Genomic DNA, 20,993 nt, shown 5'->3' on the forward strand with positions numbered 1-20,993 from the left:
ATCTGCAGGAATGGGGGATCATTTTAAAGGGCTGTTTCGTGTACACAGAAAGACGGTGCGCCCAGAAAAACAAGGCACCAGGGGAGAGGTTATGTTCCCTGAGCACATCCTCAAAGAGGATAACTTTTTAAAAGGTAATATTAATATGTTGCCATGACAGGCTGGTATTTGGTTAACCAATATCCATTCTTCTATCCTTACTATTAATCAGATCCTTGATTTTGTTGTGGCAGCAGGGGAGCCTGGCCTCATTGTCTGCCTGGCCACCTGATATGGTCCTGACCCATTAGACTCAGTAGAAATTGTTGTGGAGGGGTTTCTGGAAAGACTACTGAAAAGTGGGGGGTACCTCTTTGGTGCATACACACTAATGCGTTCTGTGTTCTTCCCCTTCCTCCTGCCTGGAAATCAGGCATAAGGGTAGAGCTGTAGCTGCCGTCTTCCGCTAGTAAAGGAAAGGTTAGCACCGTGGCAGAACTCTGACTTCTGTGTCCCTTGACCACTGAGCCAATGACATCTGAACTTTTTGCTGTGGGAGAAAGATAAACGCCCGTGTGGTCTACTCCATGTTGTTCTGGGTTTTCTGCTACCAAGCATCCAAACACAATCCCGAATCGGTAAAAGGTATTGTCAGAATACTGAAGAGAAATGCAAGAAAACACACAAGAAGCAAGACCAAGAGCCATACAGGGAGACTAGACAAGGGTGGCAGGGCCTTTTCACGCTGAGCTGACTCCGCTGCCATCCCCCCTGAAGGCCTTCCCGCCAGGTTCTCCTGCTGTTAGAACCTGCTCCAGCTCTGAGTGTGACACAAGGGCACGTCTACTGCATGGGGACCAAGTCTTGGGTTCTAACCTCCATTTAGTTGAGCCAGTCTCTCTCTTTTTTTAATTGAAGTACAGTCAGTTACAATGTGTCAGTTTCTGCTGTACAGCACAATGTCCCAGTCATGCATATACATACGTATATTCCTTTTCATATTCTTTTTCATTAAAGGTTATTACAAGATATTGAATATAGTTCCCTGTGCTGTACAGAAGAAATTTTTTTTAAATCTATTTTTTAATATATAATGGCTAACACTTGCAAATCTCAAACTCCCAAATTGATCTCTTAACCATCTATATCATAAGGGTCATGTCCATCCAGCTTATCTCACAGGTTGGTTGATTGGACAAGGGATCAAATACCAAAATGAAATGGAAATGCTCTTTGAAAACTTAAAAAATGCTATGAAAATGTGACACAGCACCATATTATTACTGCTCCCAACCCCTATTTCAATTATTTTCAGTACAGTTACCACTTAGAGCATAACCAGGCTCTATCGTGCTGCAAATGCAAAAATCCAATATTTAAAAATACTGTTATCCACAAATCTATTCCAATTAGTTACCTCCACCGCAGGCATGAGAAGTACAATGGCTTAATATGTCTCACATCTGGGGTGCTTGAAACATTTATGCCTGGACAATGTTAGACAAAAGTTTCTCAATATAATTTCCTGTTAAATTTTAATAAGAGATAATAGCTACCATTTGTAGAACATGTTAGATTTATAAAGTATGTGTATGCACATTAACTCCTTTGATTCTCATAATAATACTGATTCATATATTATTATGCCCAATTTACAGATAGGGAGCGGAAGATCAGAAAACCCAGCACACTAGTTGAGAAGAGTTGCTGATGAAGAATGATGCTTGTGTACGGTAGTGATACAGGGCAGATGTCCAGGCTCACGTGAACTTTTGTGTGGTTGAGCATCCTTAGATACTTCTCTATGGAGACTGAGAACTCACCTGCAGTCTTGGCTTCACTCTTTGAATTCATATATATCAACATTTTTTTAAAAGTATTACCTGTGAGTTGGGTTCTGTTGGTCACTGTCCATGCATTAGGTAATCCCCTTGATATATTATTATATACTACATTTTATTTAAAATGTTTAAGACTCAAAATTGAATTAGTATTTGTACAGAAAGGTGCAGGTCTTATTACATACACTTTGTGAAGAACTAGAAGCTCAGAGTGGTTAAGTAATTTGTGCAACGTCACAGAGCCAGCAAGTATAAGCGTCACGGCTTATCTGTTCTGTTTGTTGCCCGGGCGAGACCAACAGCCTCCTATTGACACGTTCAAATTTCTTCTAGAACTTTGGGCCCTCCAAAATGTGACTTCTTATGCAGTCCTGTTTCCTATCATGAGTCTTACCTTAGGTGTTGCTCTAATGAGGTCCATTTCTTTTTCCCACTCCCCAAACGTGTGGTGTCCATGCCACATTCTAGCCAGACTCCTATCCTCCCACCTGAAGGGCCCTCCATCCTCTTCTTCCTCCCCGTAGAACCCATTTATCCTCCATGAACAGTTCAGTGCCCCTCATCCATGAACAGTTTCTCCACGACTTTATCTCAGGTCCCCCTTGGCTTTCTATAGCACAGGCCACTTTTACCTCACCCTGTGATTCTGTCTTCCAGTTGTTTCATGTTTGTGTTATTTCCACAACAGCACTGCAAAGCCTGCCAGGGGAGAGAGTCACATGCTTCTTTTTTTGTCCTGACACCGTTCCAAATCCAGTTCAACGTACTACTAAACACAAACGCACATATTCAATAGACTTTTGGCAAAATAAATGAATCGTTCCTTTCTATCAGGGCACTGCCCCCAGGACCACCAGTTTCACAGGTAGGATCTCTGCTTCACAAAAGAAACTCCAAATACTCTAACTATAAAGAAAACAAGACATACAAACAAGACAGTGTTTTTCTTCTTAGGAAATCAGGCTACATCTGTGAAATAGAGTATTTGTATGCCTTGTGCTGTTAAGGACAAACCAGTGTTGGCCAGGTTGTCGTGACCCTTATTGGGTTTACCTGTTTCAGATGTTCACTGAGGGCAATTCTCAGGCTGCCATTCCTCCTGTTTAACATCTCACAAGTCATGAGGGTGTAGAAGATTGCGGTGCACACCAGGGGCATGCAGAAGTAGAACCCGAAGAGCCACCAATCTTTTACATCTTGGTAGAACTGTAAAGAGAAGAGAAGGGAGAAAAGGAGGGCGATATACCGAATATTAGCTGTGCAGAGCTGCTGGTGGCTGCAGCATCTTCGTGCTTGCAGATACATTTGTATATACATGCTCTTTGGTTGTGGTAATGGGCTGGGGAGGGGGGTGCTCAAAACTCAACTAAAACTCAGTGGTAGAGTGCCTGCTTAGCATGCACAAGGTCCTGGGTTCAATCCCCAGTACCTCCGTTAAACAAACAAACAAACCTAACTACCTCTCCCCATAAAAATAAAATAAAAGAAAAATCTAGCTTTGTTTTGTTTAATTTAAAAAAACCCTCAACTAAATTGGAAACTCCAGACATTATCCTGGCTTTATGATAGCACACAAAGAAATCACTTTAGAAAATTTATGGTAACAAAGATACTTTAAAAATTTTTTTAATTATTTATTTTATTTATTTTTTAAAATTGAACTATAGTCAGTTACAATGTGTCAGTTTCTGGTGTATAGTACAATGTCCCAGTCATGCATGTACATACATACATTCATTTTCATATTCTTTTTCATGAAAGGTTATTACAAGACTTTTAATAAACTGAAGTTGGCCTTAGTTACAGAATGGAAGAGCTCTAACTAATAAAATGCATTCCCTTCCAAAGCTCCTAAGACATGATTTTGAGACATACGGAATCTATATTTATCTCTACTGGCAAGCGTCAACATTTTGTTAGTGCCTGGTTTCCTTCTGACTGTGGGGGTTAAAGTGTACTTACTGTGCCTATCTTGTTTGGAAAAAGTGAAGGTTATGAATGGTTTATCTGTGAGCTTTGGTTAACTGGGAGTTAACCCTTTGCCTGGTATGCCTGCTATGTGACCTCCCAGCCAGTCGCTCAGAGCCATCAATAACCATCCCTTTCTCGTTGGCTTTTAATACTCCCCACCTGGAACCTATGGAAGCCCAGTACCTTATCTGGAGGCATAGTGAACATTATCTCCCTGTGGACAGAATTTATTAAGCACCAGGATTACTCAGTGTTATGTCTTTTTAAAGCAGAAAATTTCACACCCAGTAAAAATGGAAATTAGAAAATCATATCTAAATTCTTCCACTAAAGTAATCACCAACTTGGGAAGAAATGCGTTTCCTTTCCTTATTCTGTTTCCCCAGATTGTTTATTTACTAAGGATAATGCAGCCTCCTGTAATTTCTCAGTTCCCACAGTAAAAAAAAAAAAAAACAAAACAAAACAAAACACAGTCATGCTGCTCTGTGAAAAACTGGAGAGTTTCTGAATATAGAAAAGAGGCCCAGTGGACTACATTTATAACATGTCTATTGAAATATGCTATAAATGGTTCCTGAGGAAAAAAAGTTCTAGGCAGGGGTTCTTAACTATTTTTATGCCCCAGCCCCCTTTGACTTTCTGGTAAAGACTATAATCCTTTCTGAGAATCATGTTTTATGTGCATGAAATAAACTGTGTAAGATTATAATGGAAACCCAGTACTTTACAGCACAGCTAGCAGAGTAGGAGAAATAAAATTCTGATGTAATAATATATGTGTTCATTTACAAATTAAATGACAAATCTAATGGTGGTTCTAATAACTATCAGGATGTAGAAGCAATGATGAGTGTAAATGATATTTCAAGATTATCCAGCCAAAATAGTGGTAGGAAAATGCCTTATTTCTATTAGTGAAAAAACTCATGGTACTGTTAAATACTACTGTGGTTTGTTGTCTACATTCATATTAGAAGGAGATGATAAATTTCAGTTAGAAGTTAGTGAATATAAACATGCAATTTCTTTTCCATTCAAATTCACAGACCCCTGAATTCTATCCTCAGGTTAAGTGCAGACCTCCCAAAGAAGTTGGTTTATTCAAACCTGTCCTATTCCCATCACACTGGAGAACGATTTTAGTACTGCACTGAAAAAAACAAACAAACAAAAATCAGAAGGACTCTCTCTTTGTTTAAGACACTCCTGTGAGCACTCTCGTCCTTGCACCCCCTTCTTCTGGGCGCATTTCTGGCTGGCTGAGACTGCCCAGAAGCAGCTGCGGAGGGCCTGGAAGCTGGCCCCCAGGGGACCGGATGGAGTCCCCTGCCCCCTCCAAGGCAGAAGCCTGGAGAGAACGGGGTCACACATTTCTTTTGAGCTGATGTCATCCATGAGGGGATGGAGGGACCTCCCTCCAGTCTAGGTTAGCACAAAGTTGAGAAGGAAAGGGCAGAAAAAGGGGGAATCAAAAAAAGAGAATAGGAGGGGAAAGAGAATCCTAAAACTTTAGACTTAGAATGAAATTTTAAAACTCATCAGTGCAAACTCATACCCTTTACTGCAATGCTCTAGGTGCCCCCTGCCTGAAGGGTGGCCACTCTGAGCTTCACTGCTAGAAAGGAGACACAGTCCTGATGAAGAAACCCATTTCATTTTGTCCACCTGGAAGGGTTAGTAAGGTCCTTCTTACATCAAGCCTCTTCTCTCTAACGGCTTAGACAGGGTACCTAGACTGCTCATTCACACTGTCCAAATTCTGATAGCCTCCTGCTGTCTACTTTGTTTTTCACTGTGGCTTATCTAAAATAGTCAGCAGATAAGCAGAAGACCTTAATTTTAAGGTTGCCAGTTTGGCAGTGTTCATGAGTATTTTTAATTTTCAAAGAATTTCCAAGCAGGATAACTGGTCAACTGTAAAACCACTAATTTTGTGAATTTTCCAAGGTAGGAAAACATACCTTGAGATGTCTGTAAACGAGTAAGTGTGAATCTGAGCTGTGCAAAACTTGCATCAAAGCACTAAGTAATGCTGATTTAAAAGAAACAGCTACCCTTTTGGTTTTTATCCCTGGGCGACATGTGACTAGTTTTACAAAGGGAATATGCATTTCAAACATGTTTCCTGATACTCTCAGTCATGTGATTAAGCTTTTCAGCAAAGTTAATGTGGTCGGGTGTATTAAACAACAACTGAATTTGTTACACTAAAATAAACACTTTTTAGAAAGTTCTGCAAAATTCTATTTGCATATTTGAATCTATACTAATATAAGCACAATGGGAGAATGACTTTCTACTTTGAATTAGTAAATCTATCTTCAAAAAAATGTGTGAGCAACATGGATTACCCCAAATAATATAAAATAAGTATCAGCGTGTCTGTCAGATGGGAATTGTTGTGCTGCTTTCCTTATTATCAAAACAAATAGCACTACATACATACATGTCCATCTTTCTTTTCTTAGTAAAGTTGTTCCAGAATTCTGAGGAGTTGGTGCAGAGCAACAGTTGTGTCTACAGTTGTGCTACAATATAAGAGTGAAGACAAAATGGTTGTCCTATTCAAGAAGCTAAGCCCTGCTTTAACATCTGCTTTTCATGCAACTGAAGGATATTTGAACTAGCAGTGTAAACCACACTTGGCATTGTACAGATAACAAGTCTTGGCGATGGTAAAGTATAAATGAAGACCCCCCCACCACACACACAATTAATTCCCTTTATACTATTCATACCTCCATGAATTTTGATGTGGCATTGAGCATACAGGTTTTGTGCTGTTCACCCTTGTACTCAAAGGGCACCATGACGAAGCCGATGGCTTCAGGGATGGCCAGGATAAAAGAAAGGATCCAGATGGAGACGATCTCAATGGCTGTGACCAAGGGAATCCCAATGCCCTGAACACGACTCCAGGAGGCAACTGCTCTGTACCTGGGGAGAAAAAGGGGGGTGATGGAATCAAGTTGTTAGGAAATTTTAAGTTTTTTTCAATGAAATAAAAATTGTAAATGTTGGAAAGCTCCTTCCATTGGCCAGCAACCAACCATTGACTTTTTAGGAACTCTCTGTGAGCCCTGGTGTGAAAAACAAGTGGGGCCATTAAAAGTTCCACCCATTTGGAGATCAGTTACAAGGCAGGCCTGAGTCTGAGATCCTCCCTTGGGGTCTAGCAAAATCTTGTGAGGGTTTAGAACGTGGTGGCATCAGATAGGTGTGCCTATATTTTTTAAGCAGGAACATTTTTTTTAAGGAAAAGATTAGATGATGGAAGCTGTACTGTAAGCTGCTGGTACTGGTTATGGTAATATCGTAATTCTCTTTACGTATTAAAAAACTTGAAATATTATCTATGAAGTGGATCTAGATACCCTTAAGTGAAGAGTTGCCATAGATTTACATTGTTTTCTCTCTCTTCTACCCTCAAAATATGAACACATTGGACTTGTACCAGGTGGCCGTTTTAGTAAATAAATAATATACCTAATTATAATATTTTAAAATGTCAAAGAATGACTGTATCTCTCCCATATGGCCCTGTGCTGGACTATATAAAACTGAGCTAAAGATACCTCGGTTCCTAATCTTTAGGGTTTATAGTCTAACAGAAAAGAATGGTTCATACAGAAGCGTAGGATATAAATGTAACTGAACAATTATGCCGATCAAAAACCAACGGGCATTAAGAAATCGCATTTGCCTGATTTTTGACCTAAATATTTTTATGATAATAATCACATTTAAATATGAAGTCTAAAGAAAGTCTGGTTTCGGAAACTCTGTGCTCTTTGACCTGATGTGATGGAGTGCTTTCAGACTTACTATTAAGAAGGGACCTGGGATGTGGTATGGTATTTTTGTGGCTTCATTCTTGAAATTTTTGTTGCTGTTGTAATGGAAAGGAAACATTCTCTTTTTATAGCTTTCAGGAGATAATGCCAGAAGAAGGCTGTAAAACAGACCAAGGCATTGGAGACAGGTGCACATGGCTTTGCAGGCCAGGCAACTTCATGGGGAATAAGTCAGTAAAGCCAAGGCCAGTTACAAACTACCCTTCGCCACCAAAATGAGCTGCATCACTTCCACATAGCGTTCTGTCTCAGCACATCTCATTACCTGCGAAAACTCAGCTCCTAGGAATTACGTGACTCTGTTCTTCCCTGTAGATGAGAACCTATAGTTTTGGCATGCACGATGGTGCCACGTGGCATACAGACAGCACAATTTGCTGGAGACGTGTTTCGCAGATTTTTAGGATAAATAAGATTGGTGTGCAATAGGAACCTCTGACAAAGCCCAGATGAGTTCAGAATGGAATAAAATACAGCTATGCATACAGACCAGGGAAATCCTTTTATGACATAGCCAACATTGCATTTTAAAATTTATGGTTATTACTAGTGGAATAAAGAGTGCTATATATACTCTCTCCTTCTGTTTATTTCTCTTTGCTGCCTTGTTCAACAGGCAGCCTGATGTCCAGTAAAAGCTAAAAGGAACAGAGACGGGATGTCTCTATCCTGAGGCTGTCAATGAGTTTTATCTGTTTTCTTCTCCCCTCCTCTTAGATCGGTTATCAGGAAAGGTGATATGAATAAAACACTTTATCTCTTAAGACAGTAAAAAAGCCAGATTTCTTAGGCAGGGTTGGAAATAGAATGTGGTTTAAGTAAGAAAATGTGGTCTGTGTATTCTTATGATGAATATATTCACAGAACAGCTTCATTTTATAATGTGCCTCTGAGTTCCCAGAATATTACATGTCTAAAACACAATGTAAATTCAACATTTAAAAATAAATAGAAGTAATTTTTAGTGTCTAGTTGAGCAAATGATTCATAATCAGTCTGTGCTTTGATTAACCCATGTGACTGAGAATTAGAATATTTTCCATTTGTGATCACACTGATCTTGATAACATCTCCATGAGATGAGAAAACAACCATAAAATCAATTAGAAACAATCATTTGTGATGATGGACATGGGGAAAGGTGTGGAAAATAGGAAATACAGGATGTTCCAAAAATGATTTCTATTTGGGGGATAATGACACAGCACGCACATGCACGTGCGTGCGCACACACACACAATATTGTGTGCTTGGTAGGTGTTATCATAAACAGCCTTCAATCAAGTCAGTGCATATATATGACATCCTCACTCCATAGAAAATTTGCAAGTGTAGAGCCGACCACCAACAACTGATATTCTAGAGATAATCCTTCCTCTTTGAAATGCTTTCTGCACTTGGTTTTGACCACATTCTCCTGGTTTTCATCCTGCTTATGAGACTGGCCACTCCATCTCATCTCCTTGGCTAGATCATGCCCACACCTCAAGCTCTTACCATTGGATTTCTCCTTAGTCCTTGGACCGCTTTTCTTTTCTATCTACACACTCTTAGTGATCTCATCTAGTCTCATGGCATTAGAACTCTCTACATGCTGATAGTTAATTCTCAAATTTATAACTGTAGCCTAGAACCTCACCTCTACCTCTAGATTTGTATGTCCACCTGCCTACTTGAGATCTCCATTCAGATATCTCGTAGGCATTGAGACTCACCCAAACCAGACTCTGGGTCTTCTTCCTTGCCCTCTTCCTTGCCCTCTCCAGTCTACCATCTCAGGTCTCAAACCCTGAAGTTAGCCTTCACTCCTCTTTCTCTTTTCCACCACACATTCAATTCTTTAGCAAACCTTGCAACCTCGTCCTTCAAAATGCATCCAGGTGCAACCACTTCTCTCGATCTCATCTGTTACCATCCACCCGGATTACTGCAGTAGCTTCCTAACTGGTCTCCCTGTGTCCACCTTGCCCTCCTGCAGTCTGCCCCCAACACAGTGACTGGGGTGAACCTGTTAAAGTGTCAGCCAGTCATGTTACCTCTCTGCTCAAATCCCCCAGTGGGTTCCCACCTCAGCGGGAATGCCTGCAGGTGTCCTCAGAGCCGCCTCGCCACTTCTTTCAGGCCTTTACGCAGCAGTGTCTTTTCAGCGAGGCCTTCCCTGGACACCCTATTTAAAGTTGCCAGCTTCCCCGCCCCACTCACTCCGATTATTTTTCTCCGTAGCACTTACTACCATGAGACCAACCAATTCTTCTACTCATTTATTTTTTGTCTATGTCTACCTCTCCCTTTAGAATATAAGCTCCACCCCCAAAACAAAAATAAACAATATATAAATAAATAAAAAGACCATAAGCTCCATAGGACGGATACTTTGTATGTTGGTCACAAGACCAACATACCATAGGTGCCAGATAAATATCTGTTGAATTAAGCGTCTTTGTTTGTTTCCTTACCATGCATTTATTTGTATTGGCCAAAGCCAGTATACACTCCGAACATTTTCTTATTTTTCAAGCCAGCCCTGAATTAGGCAACAGATAAAGAGCTAATACTTTTAGAATCCTAGAATCAAATAACATAAAACCAAGAAGGACTTTTGGGCTGATCTTTCTACCCTCATGTTCTGGTTGGGAAACTGAGGACTGGTGTGGTACCACATCCTCTGCCTGGGTCAGGGTTCTGGTCTGCAAAGTCCCAGGGCTGTCTTTTCCCATGACACCACCTTGTCCCCTGACATGCCAAAATGTCATGTGGCATGCCAGAATAAAAGAATAAATTACATGTTTTATTTATGTAAAGATGTTTGTTACTGTATATGTCTATAAATAGATTTTTACTTGTTTTCAAGGCTAGAGGCATTTAACGTATGTTTCTGAATCTTTAAGGTATGATCTGGGAAACTCATTAAGTTAAAAGTAAATATTATTGAATTTACTTTAAAACAGTGTAAAAGGAACTTAAATTCAAAAGATATCACTTCAACATAACCCATTTTCATTTCTTCTCATTCTTTGCCCATTTCTATTCTCATAAGCAGTTTGGATATATATTATAACCTTATCAGTTACAATTTTATTTTTTGACTTTATTCACTTTTCATTATAAAACATACTTATGTTTCTACACAGGCATAGCATTTATTAATTTCATGGCTACACGGTATAACAACATATTGTACAATTTACCTAAATCTTTCTCCTATAATCACATCATAGTTTCTGGCGTTTCAAGGTTGTGAATAACATGAGTATAAATACATTTGCACATACAGATTTTTTTCCCTTTTTGAATGATTTTCCTGGGTTAATTATTTTGAGTGCAAATAGTGAATCAAGGGAAGGAAAAAGTAGCTTAAGTACCTTTAAAAAATGTCTCTACTAAGTGCCTGTCAATGCTTGCCTTCATTAGAATTTATTTTTCTTCAGTTTTGCCACTTCCATAAGGTGAAGTGGCACTTATATCTTTATGTCTGCACATTGAGAGCAAATGTGACCATTTATAATGTTTGTTTATGATTTGTATCTCTTATGTGATAGGCAACCCAACTGCCATACAGAGGTTTGGAGGTTGAATACTATCAGGAAGAATTTTAAAGAGAAGCCAGGTGAAGGCTTAAAAGATAGCTGTGGAAGGACGAAATACTGGCATTTGCAGCAATGTGGATAGACCTAGAGATGATCATATTAAGTGAAGTAAGTCAGACAGAGAAAGACAAATATGTGGTATCACTTATATGGGGAATCTAAAATATGATGTAAATGAACATATTCACAAAACAGAAACAGACTCACAGACATAGAAAACAAACTTACAGTTACCAAAAGGAAAAGGGCGGAAGGGATAAATTAGGAGTTTTGAATTAGCAGATATACACTACTATATATAAAATAGATGAACAAGGACCTACTGTATAGAACAGGGAGTTATATTTAATACCTTGAAATAACCTATAATGGAAAATCATCTGAAAAAGAATGTACATTTACATGTGTATAACTGAATCACCTCACTGTGCCCCAGAAACTAACTTAACTGTAAGTCAACTAGCTTACAATTACAACGTACAAATACAACCTAAATGTAAGTCAACTAACTTAACTGTAAGTCAACTATACTTCAAATAAAAAAATAAAAAATATACTTCAATAAAAATACATATTAAAAAAAGAAAAAAGAAAAAGAAAGAAATTTTTTAAAAAGTAGCTGCAGATATTTGGACACTTCTCTTCAGTTGAGTCATTCCACTGGACTGGCCTGTGGCTGCCTTGACCAGTTGAGCTCAGCTGGAAGGATGCTTTGCCAGTTTCATGCCTGGCCCCTGAGGCGTGCAGCGGGTTCTAGCCTGGAGCCCTGGGCCTGCTGGAGAGGGCGAGATGCCCCGGGCTGCATGGAGAGGGAGATGGGCTCTGCTCAGCTCAGATGTTCCTGCCAAGGGGCCAGTCATGTGAGTCTTGGACCCATGAAGCAAGCTCAGCTGAAATCCACCATGAGACCCCAGTCCAAGTGACCAGGAGCAGAAGAACTGCTCAAATTCCTTCCCTACAACGTGGTCAGATCATAAGAAAATGATGGTTGCTTTAAACCACTGTTTGGGGGTCGTTTGTTATCAAAGAAAAATGAGGTGGCAAAATGAACCAGTCGCCTGATCTTGACCACAGCGTTTAGGATAAAAGAATGAGTAACTATGTGTGACAGGGAACAGATCCCAAGATGAGACCCCGAGTTGCCCTACACCCAGCGTGAAAGGCAAATCCTAACACCAGGAGAACTAGGAGAAACCAAGCCCCCGTCTACATAAAACTGAAGTCTTTCAGAAAAATCACTTCCATGCTTCTTGAATTAGGATACACCTTTGAGAATATCACAGAGGCCACTGACCAATTACTTGAAACAAGGGATGAAGGACTGACATGGCTTTGAGTTTGGGGCAAATCAAACAAAGTTGCCCTATTAATGGCTCTTTGCAGCCTTCCCAGGTATCTAGTTACACGCCATCTGGAGTAGTTGTTAAAAGAGTTTTATCTTTTTACAGCCTCCTTCCCCAGGCAACTTTTAACTACAATTTGGAGCTGTACCCAGACCTTTTTACTGGTCTGACCCGCATCATTTTCCACTTTAAATATGACTGTTAAACTTACAAAGAATAGCATTGAATCCCTCTTTCCAGTCCCTGCCCCCTTTTTTTCTTCCTGAAACAAACTCAAAGTGCCATTAAAGCTTGTCCCTTATGGGATATTTGAATTATTGGTAATGGCTAGTTATTCATATTTTGCTGGGAAAAATTCATTCATGTTAGAAGTATACTGCTTCAGCATTAAACAAAATTATTTCACTGATGAAGCTTGGATAGCAGTGAAAATCTTTTTCCAAATTTCCGCAGTCTTTTTCTGAAATTCCTGTTTATCTTATTCTTAAGGGACTAGCAATGTGAAATAACAATAAATGAAAGTTAGAACTGAGGAGGAATTAGTGAAAAGGTTCAACTGAGACAAGTCCATGGCTGAAATGAGCAGTGAAAGGTCATCCGTTCCGGTACAAGTGATGTGCTTTCTCTGCCGTGTTTTCTTTATTCAGATTAAAAGCCTAAAGAGGAAACTAGACCTTTTCTTTGATCCCACAGTATTCGTATTCACTGAGCAATCAATGAGGTAATAAACTGTACAGAACTTGGATGTACAGATACTTTTTATTTTCCCTCAAAAACAACAACTCTGAAATGAGCGATAAGTATCATATTTGAAAGAAAATACAAAAAAATCCTGGGAGCTCTTCCTGACCCATAATTTGATTCAGCCCATAAAATGAAAGCAGGGATTCCCAAGTTGGAAATTGTTTTGTAACAGGTTCCAATTTCCCTCTTTTTATTCCTTGCTTTATTTTTTTAAAAAAGGGATTCTCTTATTTTTAGTAGAATACAGTGCAACTGAATCAAGACTCAAAGCAAATGGTATCTAGAAACTTCAGGAATTAAGTGTGAATGATTCATTCTCTAGTGTGAAAGATTTGAAATAGAAATGTTAAAATAGATTCCCTCAGTAAAGGTCCCAAAGTTGGGAGTCAGTACCCAATGAAACGCAAAATTAATAAAGGCCCCAGGCAATGACAATGAATTTACTACCAAGAAAAAACCTCCTGGGTTAAGGCAGATTTTTGTGAAAGTGGAATGTTAAAATGGTTCATCTCCTTGATCTAAAACTGGGAGCAAATCTTAATGAAAAGACGCTTGGCATTCTTTTTTTTTCTTTTTTTTTCCAAACCAAGAATATTTCATTAGATACATAACTGATCATTTGTGATTGAACATTTAGTTAGTTTTTCTCCATGCCTGAGAGAGGGGAGGACATCGTATGGGTGAGGTCAATCTACTCCAGAGATTGGAATTTATGACCTAATGCCCCCACTTCCAGTCCGATTGTCTCCTCCCTGCTCCCTACCGCTCTCCCCTGCTCACAGGGGTGGCTTATACTGGGGAGACTGAAGTTCAGCAAGACAGTCCTCTGAGATTAACCCAAGGAGGATAGTGGGGGCGGAACATGTGAGCTAGCGAAGGAATGGAGGGTTTTGATGATGTAGGTGGTTTGGGAAATCCACCCCCTGAACACCTCCACAATACATTTCATTCTCCCTCATTCCCAGGTCAGTGTCTTCACAACAATGGAGACTCCTACAGGAAAACAACCGAGACTTATTTTTCATGTCTGTCCATCATACCATTCCCAACAAGTCTCCCTGTTGAATTAAATTATGAATTATGCTTTCCAATTCAGGGATAATTCATGATATAGTGCCCTATAGTATTTTTCATCAAGAATAGATGTATTGGGGGTCAGGAGTATAGCTCAGGGGTAGACTGCACTGCATGCTTGGCATGCACAAAGTCCTGAGGTCAATCCCCAGTGCCTCCGTTAAGAGGGGAAAAAAGAAAAAAGAAAAAATGTATCGAACAGATTCATATGAACTATGAAAGGGACCCTTCCCAGGCCATGTCACACGATGTACAGCAGCTACTCTAGATTTTGAACATGTACTGCAGGGAGGAAAAGTTGCAGGTACTGCTTATCAAACCAAGCAAATCCTTTCCTCCTTTTCGTCAATGGCTCTCTCCTCAGGGGACTATACCTGGCTGCCTTAAAATACGTTTTACTATTTATAGGAGCCAAGCAACTGCCTTGTCTTTATCCTTCTGTTCCTCACTCTTGTTTTTCTCCCATTCTTGTCTGGGTTCAGTTAGATGTTTCCCCAGAGGCGCAGTGCTTTTAGAACGCTGAGTGACTCTTTTCTAAAACTCATTATCATCCTAGTTTTTACGTAACCTTTGGGATCGAGTTTAATTGTTTAATAACATGATATTTCCCCAAATTTGATGGCACTCTTGTAAAGGCAAGAGTAGGTAGGCATGGAAGTAACTCTGAGCTAGGCACATACATGTATTTTTCTCCCCGGACACAGGCCTTTGTATTCATGTCAATGTGCTGTATGTGCTTGTGTTTGAGAACTGACCAGACATAGAAAATTAGTGCTAATATAAAATAAAGGTCATAGAAATGAGCTGGGAAAATGAGAAAAATAAAATGTATAGAATGGCATAAAGTAAATAAGGAAAATGGGTACTGGATAATAGAAGTAAACAAACTTGCAGAGATTTTTTTCTGCTTGTAGAAGGTTACAAAAACCCATCACCCCATCCCTTGACAAAACTACTGATAATACTTAACAATTTCTTTCAAGGAATTTTAAATTCATATACCCATACATACAAATTATATTTAACATCCTTATCCATTTCCCTAATTAATACAAGGTTGCTTTCAACGTTTTCTGTAAATGAACTTGTAGAACATCTTTGCACAAGAATTCTTTGTTCAAATTTTGGATTGTTTCCTTAGAATTGATCCTAAAAACTGTAATTACTGGGTCAGGAGGCAAACACATATGTAGAACTTTACTTTCTGGAAGGGCTGTTCCAATCTCTACCACCACCAGATACTGAAAAACATGCTTTTTAATATGAATTTCTTTGATTATATGAACATTATTCATATGTTAATTAGTCATTTTAATTTCTTCTTTGGTGATTTTTATATTCATGCCTCCCTCTTTTTAATGGAGGTAGTGGGGATAGAACCCAGGACCTTGTGCGTGTAAGCATGCGATCTACCATTGAGCTATAACCCCCTTCATGCCCTTTTTATAAGGAAGTCTTAAGATTTAATTACTATTTGTGTGACCTCTTTAAATACCATGAATATTAACAGGTTGTAGTTTTGCTGCAAGTATTTTCCCCAATCTCTTGCTTTGTTTTCTAATTTTATGAATGTTTGATCTTAATGTTTTAAAATTCCATGTCCCAAAATACATGTATAGCTTCATTCAGAATTTCTACCATCCTTTTTAAGTTCAAAAAGTCTTCTTTTTTCTAGAAATCAAAAAGATAGTAGTCTATTTTCTTCTATTGCTTTATAGTTTGAGTTTTTGCATGCTTGAGCATAGCGGGTAGGAACACAGGCAACTTTTATTTGATTACTGGCTCCAGAACTTAGAAGCTGAGTAGCCTTGATTAACTTCTTTCAACCTCAGCTTCTTCGTCTGTAAAAAGGGAACAATTATGCACCAATTATCACAGGTGTTGCTGTAAAGATAAAATATGTCTGGAAAGTATGTTTAATGGGGTCTGGTACATACTAATGCACAATAAATGGTAACAATTATAAACATTATTATTTTTGATATATAGTACAAGATAAGAGTTTAACATGTTTTTCCCTCCAGATGGTAAATAGCACTATTTATTGATGAATCTTTCCCTTCCTCATTACAATGAAAGTGATTTCAGCCTATACTCTGTTCCTGTACACTCTAACACCTGTTTCTGTCTTTCCCATTGACATGGCAGTGTATTTATGCGTGTGGACCACACTGTTTTAAAAGTGTAGCTTTATAACATTTAAGAATATCATAGGAAGACCATGCATATAGGAAACAGAATTCTTTTTAAAATTGGCATGATTATTTTCTTTTTTGTTTTTTTTTTTGGGGGGAGGGGTAATTAGGTTTACTTATTTATTTTTAAATTAATTAATTAATTATTATTATTATTATTATTATTTTTTTTGGTGGAGGTAGTGGGGATTGAACCCAGGACCTTGTGCATGGTAAGCCTGCACTCTACCACTGAGCTACACCCTACCCCTGTCATGATTATTTTCTTATTTCTTCTCCTCACATGGGTTTTAAAGGTATATTATAATTAAAAATTTTAATTGGATATTGTAATGAGAATACATAGTTACATCTCTAAATATACAATTTGATAAATGCAGGAAAACATTTTTACATGTGTTAGTAATGTAATAGATGTAATTTAATGGCTTTGATTTTTAGATAATACAATACTTTGGCTACAAGAAGAAAAGACGCTATTGGGGTGCTAGGGTGAGAAAAGCAGTGTGAAGTTGTTAATGAATAAAATCCAGATTATAAAAGATTTCCTTTTTTTTTTTTTTAGGGCATGGCCACAAGTAACATAGTTTATTATCTGTCAAGTGGAAGTGATTCATGGCCACCTACGGTATGTAAATGTTTTTATGCAACAGCCCTGAACATCTGATTTGATGCAAAAGAAACCTATGTAGACGTCAGGTTTTCCTGGGAATCACTGAGAATCCTTACTAATAGGTGATGAAATTATTTCTTTGTGTTTACCACTGCAGTGGTGGCATTTCTGTCAACAGCAACACTGCAGTTTAAACTGCTAATGGAATTATTTTTGTTTTAATTTCAGCAATAAATATATCTTTAATAACACTACTAACCATTTTGCTGTTTCACAATCATTAGAATCACACATTTACAACAAGGATGCCATTATAATTTTCTACTACCCGTGGGATGAGTGTTTTTATGTTTTAACTATAACAGTTTTGGTCCTGAAAATTAATTGTAAGTGATAAATAACAGAATGTCTGTAAAGACTTAAATTTTCTTTAAGAAAATGGGTCTTTATATCTATAATTATGGGACTCAAGTGCTCTAATAAAGTGATTGTCAGAGTGTGAAAGGAAAAGTGAACACCTCTTCTAAACTGTAGGTAAACCATTAAATAGGACATTAAACAGTATTTGCAAAGGATTATATTCAATATAAAAGAGCACTGCAAAATGCGTTAGAGTTCCTAGCTTCATTTTTTATCATTCCTGCTACAAAAATTAGGAGGTATACAAAGAACCATCTAGAAGCTCGTGGAATTCAGAAGGACTTATTTAGAGAAGTCTTGACATCCACGTGTGAGGAGAATTCTGGAAAGACTTAGAGACACTTGATGGGTTTTTCAGAGCTGGATCAAGGGGTGCTTGTGTTGTCCACTTTTTAAAAATTAGGAAGCATTTCACATATTCAAAAAAGCATAGAGAACATTACGATACTGAGCTCTCACCACTCAGTTTAAGTAGTCAGCGTTATAAATATGATTGAATAGTTTTCTTCTTTTTTTTTAAAATGAGAAATCTACCATTGAAAATACAGGATATGGATGTCCTAGAATTTCCTTTTCCAAAGTTCATTCCATCTAACATGTTCAGTTTTCCTTTGTTGCCACAGAGATGCCAGATGGATATAGTTGGCGAAATGCTCTAGGCACAAATTGCCTGAACCAAAGATGGCTAGTAACCAGCAACTGCATAAAGCAATTCTAAACAGTAGAGCAAGATTGTTCACATTTTAATTCCTTGGAACTAATGAGCAACTGTCCTCGGCACCAATTCTTAAGGCTCCTTGACTTCATTCTGAGAAAAATGCTTTTCTAAACCCAACAAAAGAATGGAGGGCAAGAACCAGGTTACCTGTCAACGCTGAGAGCACAGAGGTTGAGGACGGTGATCCCCACTGAGGACTTCTGCAAAAAGGGGAACAACTTGCAGAGAAATACGCCAAAGTCATTGTGATCAAAAGGCCAGCGGCCAGCCAGCAGCTGAAAAAGGAGACAGCGAGGTAAGAAACGGCAAGCACAGGATACACCGACGTTTACAGGCTTCTGAACATCTACGTTTTATCATTCATCATCCTTCTCAGTGTGGTAGCAGTAGAGTATTATCATCATTAATTTTTTTTTCATATTTTAAATTCTCAGCAATTTTTTAATCCTGAAAAATGTGGAGAATTGAGATAGGAGGGAAGAGGGCAGGGCACAATCATTAAAAGAATGACACAGCAATCAGCACCAAGATGCAGAAGATGCAACTCTCAGTAGACCTTAAGCTTCAATATACGCTCATTAAAATATAATAGCATGTTAAATGGTACTTCCCCAGGTGCCATGCCAGTCACAACAGTTTCAAGGCTGACCATAAAAGGTCAAAAAGTAGGCGATGGCCCAATTCCTGGGAATCCCAGCCCCTTCCCCAAAGTAGTTGGAATAATCCTCCCACTTGTTAGCCTATGAAGTTACAAAGCCCATAGAAACTAACAACCCCACACCTCTCTCTGTCTCTCTCTGTCTCTCTCTCTCTTTCTCTTCCTTCCTCTTTCCCTCTCCCTCCCTCCCCCATGCCCCATGGGCTCTCTGGCAAAGAGGAGCAACAGTTGGGGGTTTGGATGACAGCTTAACCAAGAAGCAGGCAGTCATTTCTGATCCATTCTTAGGAAACCATGAGTAACGTGAGTCATTTTCAACTCGTGCCATTGGGAGATTCTATTAACGCCTGACAAAGAGCCAAAGCTCTGAATAAGGTGTTAGGGAGAACGCCAGGGAAACGTGGTTTAGGAGGTACTGACTTCGCCAGCTGGGTGTCACCTAAAGCCACTTGGAACTTACTTTTCCTCCATGCTTAACGGGCTGCCACTGCTTCTGCAGGTGTGATACCAGTGGCCTGTCTTGATTTGGGCTCAGAATTCCCTTCTCATAGAGGAAAATGTGGTTACTGTGATCTGTTTGTAGCATTTGCAGGAACATCTGTTCTTCCATGTTGACAATTTAAATTTGTTTTTCCAAGGAGAGGGTGAGTACCCTCCAGTGGCTGTGGTAAGTAGCAAGAACATAAATCTTCTGTGAGTTGCTGATTATTTATCTAATTAGGTATTGCACTAGAATCATGGACTTAAATAATAACTCAGTTACCTAAAAGACAGAAGGAAGTCCCTGCTGAATATATGATGCCTTTTCAAGAGTACAGTGGTATTGATTTCCTTTCTCATTTTTGCTCAGTGACTTAGAATTTAAACTTACTCTACTTAATAGGAAATAATACTGTACTAACTTGACAAATTTCTCTTGTCTTCTTTTTTTTGGAAAGTGCCTATTGCCATAGTAACTCTAAGTTGAACTTCCAATTTCATTCTGCCATGTCTAAAGGTTACATGAGGTTTATTTTCATAGTCGACGTGCTCATTAACATGAGTCCATGGAAAAAGGATGAGAAAATCAGTACCCCAGAAATAGAAAATCAGAATCTATGCATTTTGAGAATTTAGTAACACAGGATTCTCTAGAATTGTATTTTTATGGCTAAGACCCTTTATGACTTAATTTCAGATGTTCTCTCTTTTTGGCTTTCAAACATATTTCCTTTTCTTTTGAGTAATTCTTCTAAAAGACCTTTTTCTTCAATCCAATTCTGTCTTTTTCCTCTCACTCTAACCAGTCATGGTTGGTGTCTTCTCAGAATTTCCACATAAACTTTTGTCCAAGGACAACCAGTGGGCTCTTCACAAAAACGCTGCCCTAAACTCTGATAGTTTTCACGAAACTAAAAAATAGTTATACTACTGCTGATTGCTAGTTATTAATGTTTGATGCAAGTAAAGACATAAAACATTATTTCTGGGATGAATCACCCTCTATAGAGAATAGAAAACTTGAAAAATAACTTTTTATAGAATGAGAGTTTAGTATTTTGTTCCAGAACTGTAATTCTCCACTAAAGACTAGAAAGATGTAATTAAAATGTGTTGGGATTGTTACAGGATGTTCTTTGGAACAGTTGAACAACCAGTTATGGTTCATTCCCGGAGACAGAGGATCCTGAAATCCACATGGATGGATTTCCCAATTCACTCATCCAACAGTGAGAGAAAAGAAAAGGGTGTTTCTGGCTTAACAAGGGAGACTCTGAAATCCTGTGAAGGTCTAAGTAACAAGTACTAAGAAAAATGATCTAGAAAACCCACAACTAAATATGCATTGTTTCAGGTCTTTGCAATCTCAATTGAAATTTTTTTTCCTTTTTCATGTTTGCTTAAACTTTTAATTAGGAGTAGGTGTAATGCAAGGACTCTGGGGAAGTTATTATGAAATTGGTGATAACAGAATTGTCTTTCTTTGACACAAATAGGTGTTTGGTTATTTTTA

The 20,993-nt window shown here is 38.5% G+C and overlaps 2 protein-coding genes across 2 annotated transcripts in view; one reads left to right on the top strand and one right to left on the bottom strand.

The window, feature by feature from the left end:
* TTC29 (tetratricopeptide repeat domain 29) overlaps positions 1 to 20,993 on the top strand; it is a 723,881-nt gene that overhangs the window by 58,368 nt on the left and 644,520 nt on the right. Inside the window, exons 2-3 of the mRNA XM_074377718.1 lie at positions 17,157 to 17,219; positions 18,248 to 18,637. The gene's annotated coding sequence lies outside the window, so the exon portion shown is untranslated. The remainder of the gene's footprint in view (positions 1 to 17,156; positions 17,220 to 18,247; positions 18,638 to 20,993) is intronic.
* Positions 1 to 20,993, bottom strand: part of EDNRA (endothelin receptor type A) — a 62,659-nt gene that overhangs the window by 6,377 nt on the left and 35,289 nt on the right. The window contains exons 3-5 of the mRNA XM_074377740.1: positions 18,490 to 18,617; positions 6,533 to 6,731; positions 2,874 to 3,026 (exon numbers count right to left, since the gene is read on the bottom strand). Coding sequence (XP_074233841.1) covers positions 2,874 to 3,026; positions 6,533 to 6,731; positions 18,490 to 18,617 — 480 coding nt within the window. The remainder of the gene's footprint in view (positions 1 to 2,873; positions 3,027 to 6,532; positions 6,732 to 18,489; positions 18,618 to 20,993) is intronic.

Source organism: Camelus bactrianus, chromosome 2 (assembly GCF_048773025.1).
Source record: "Camelus bactrianus isolate YW-2024 breed Bactrian camel chromosome 2, ASM4877302v1, whole genome shotgun sequence".
In the NCBI taxonomy this organism is placed as follows: Eukaryota; Metazoa; Chordata; class Mammalia; order Artiodactyla; family Camelidae; genus Camelus; species Camelus bactrianus.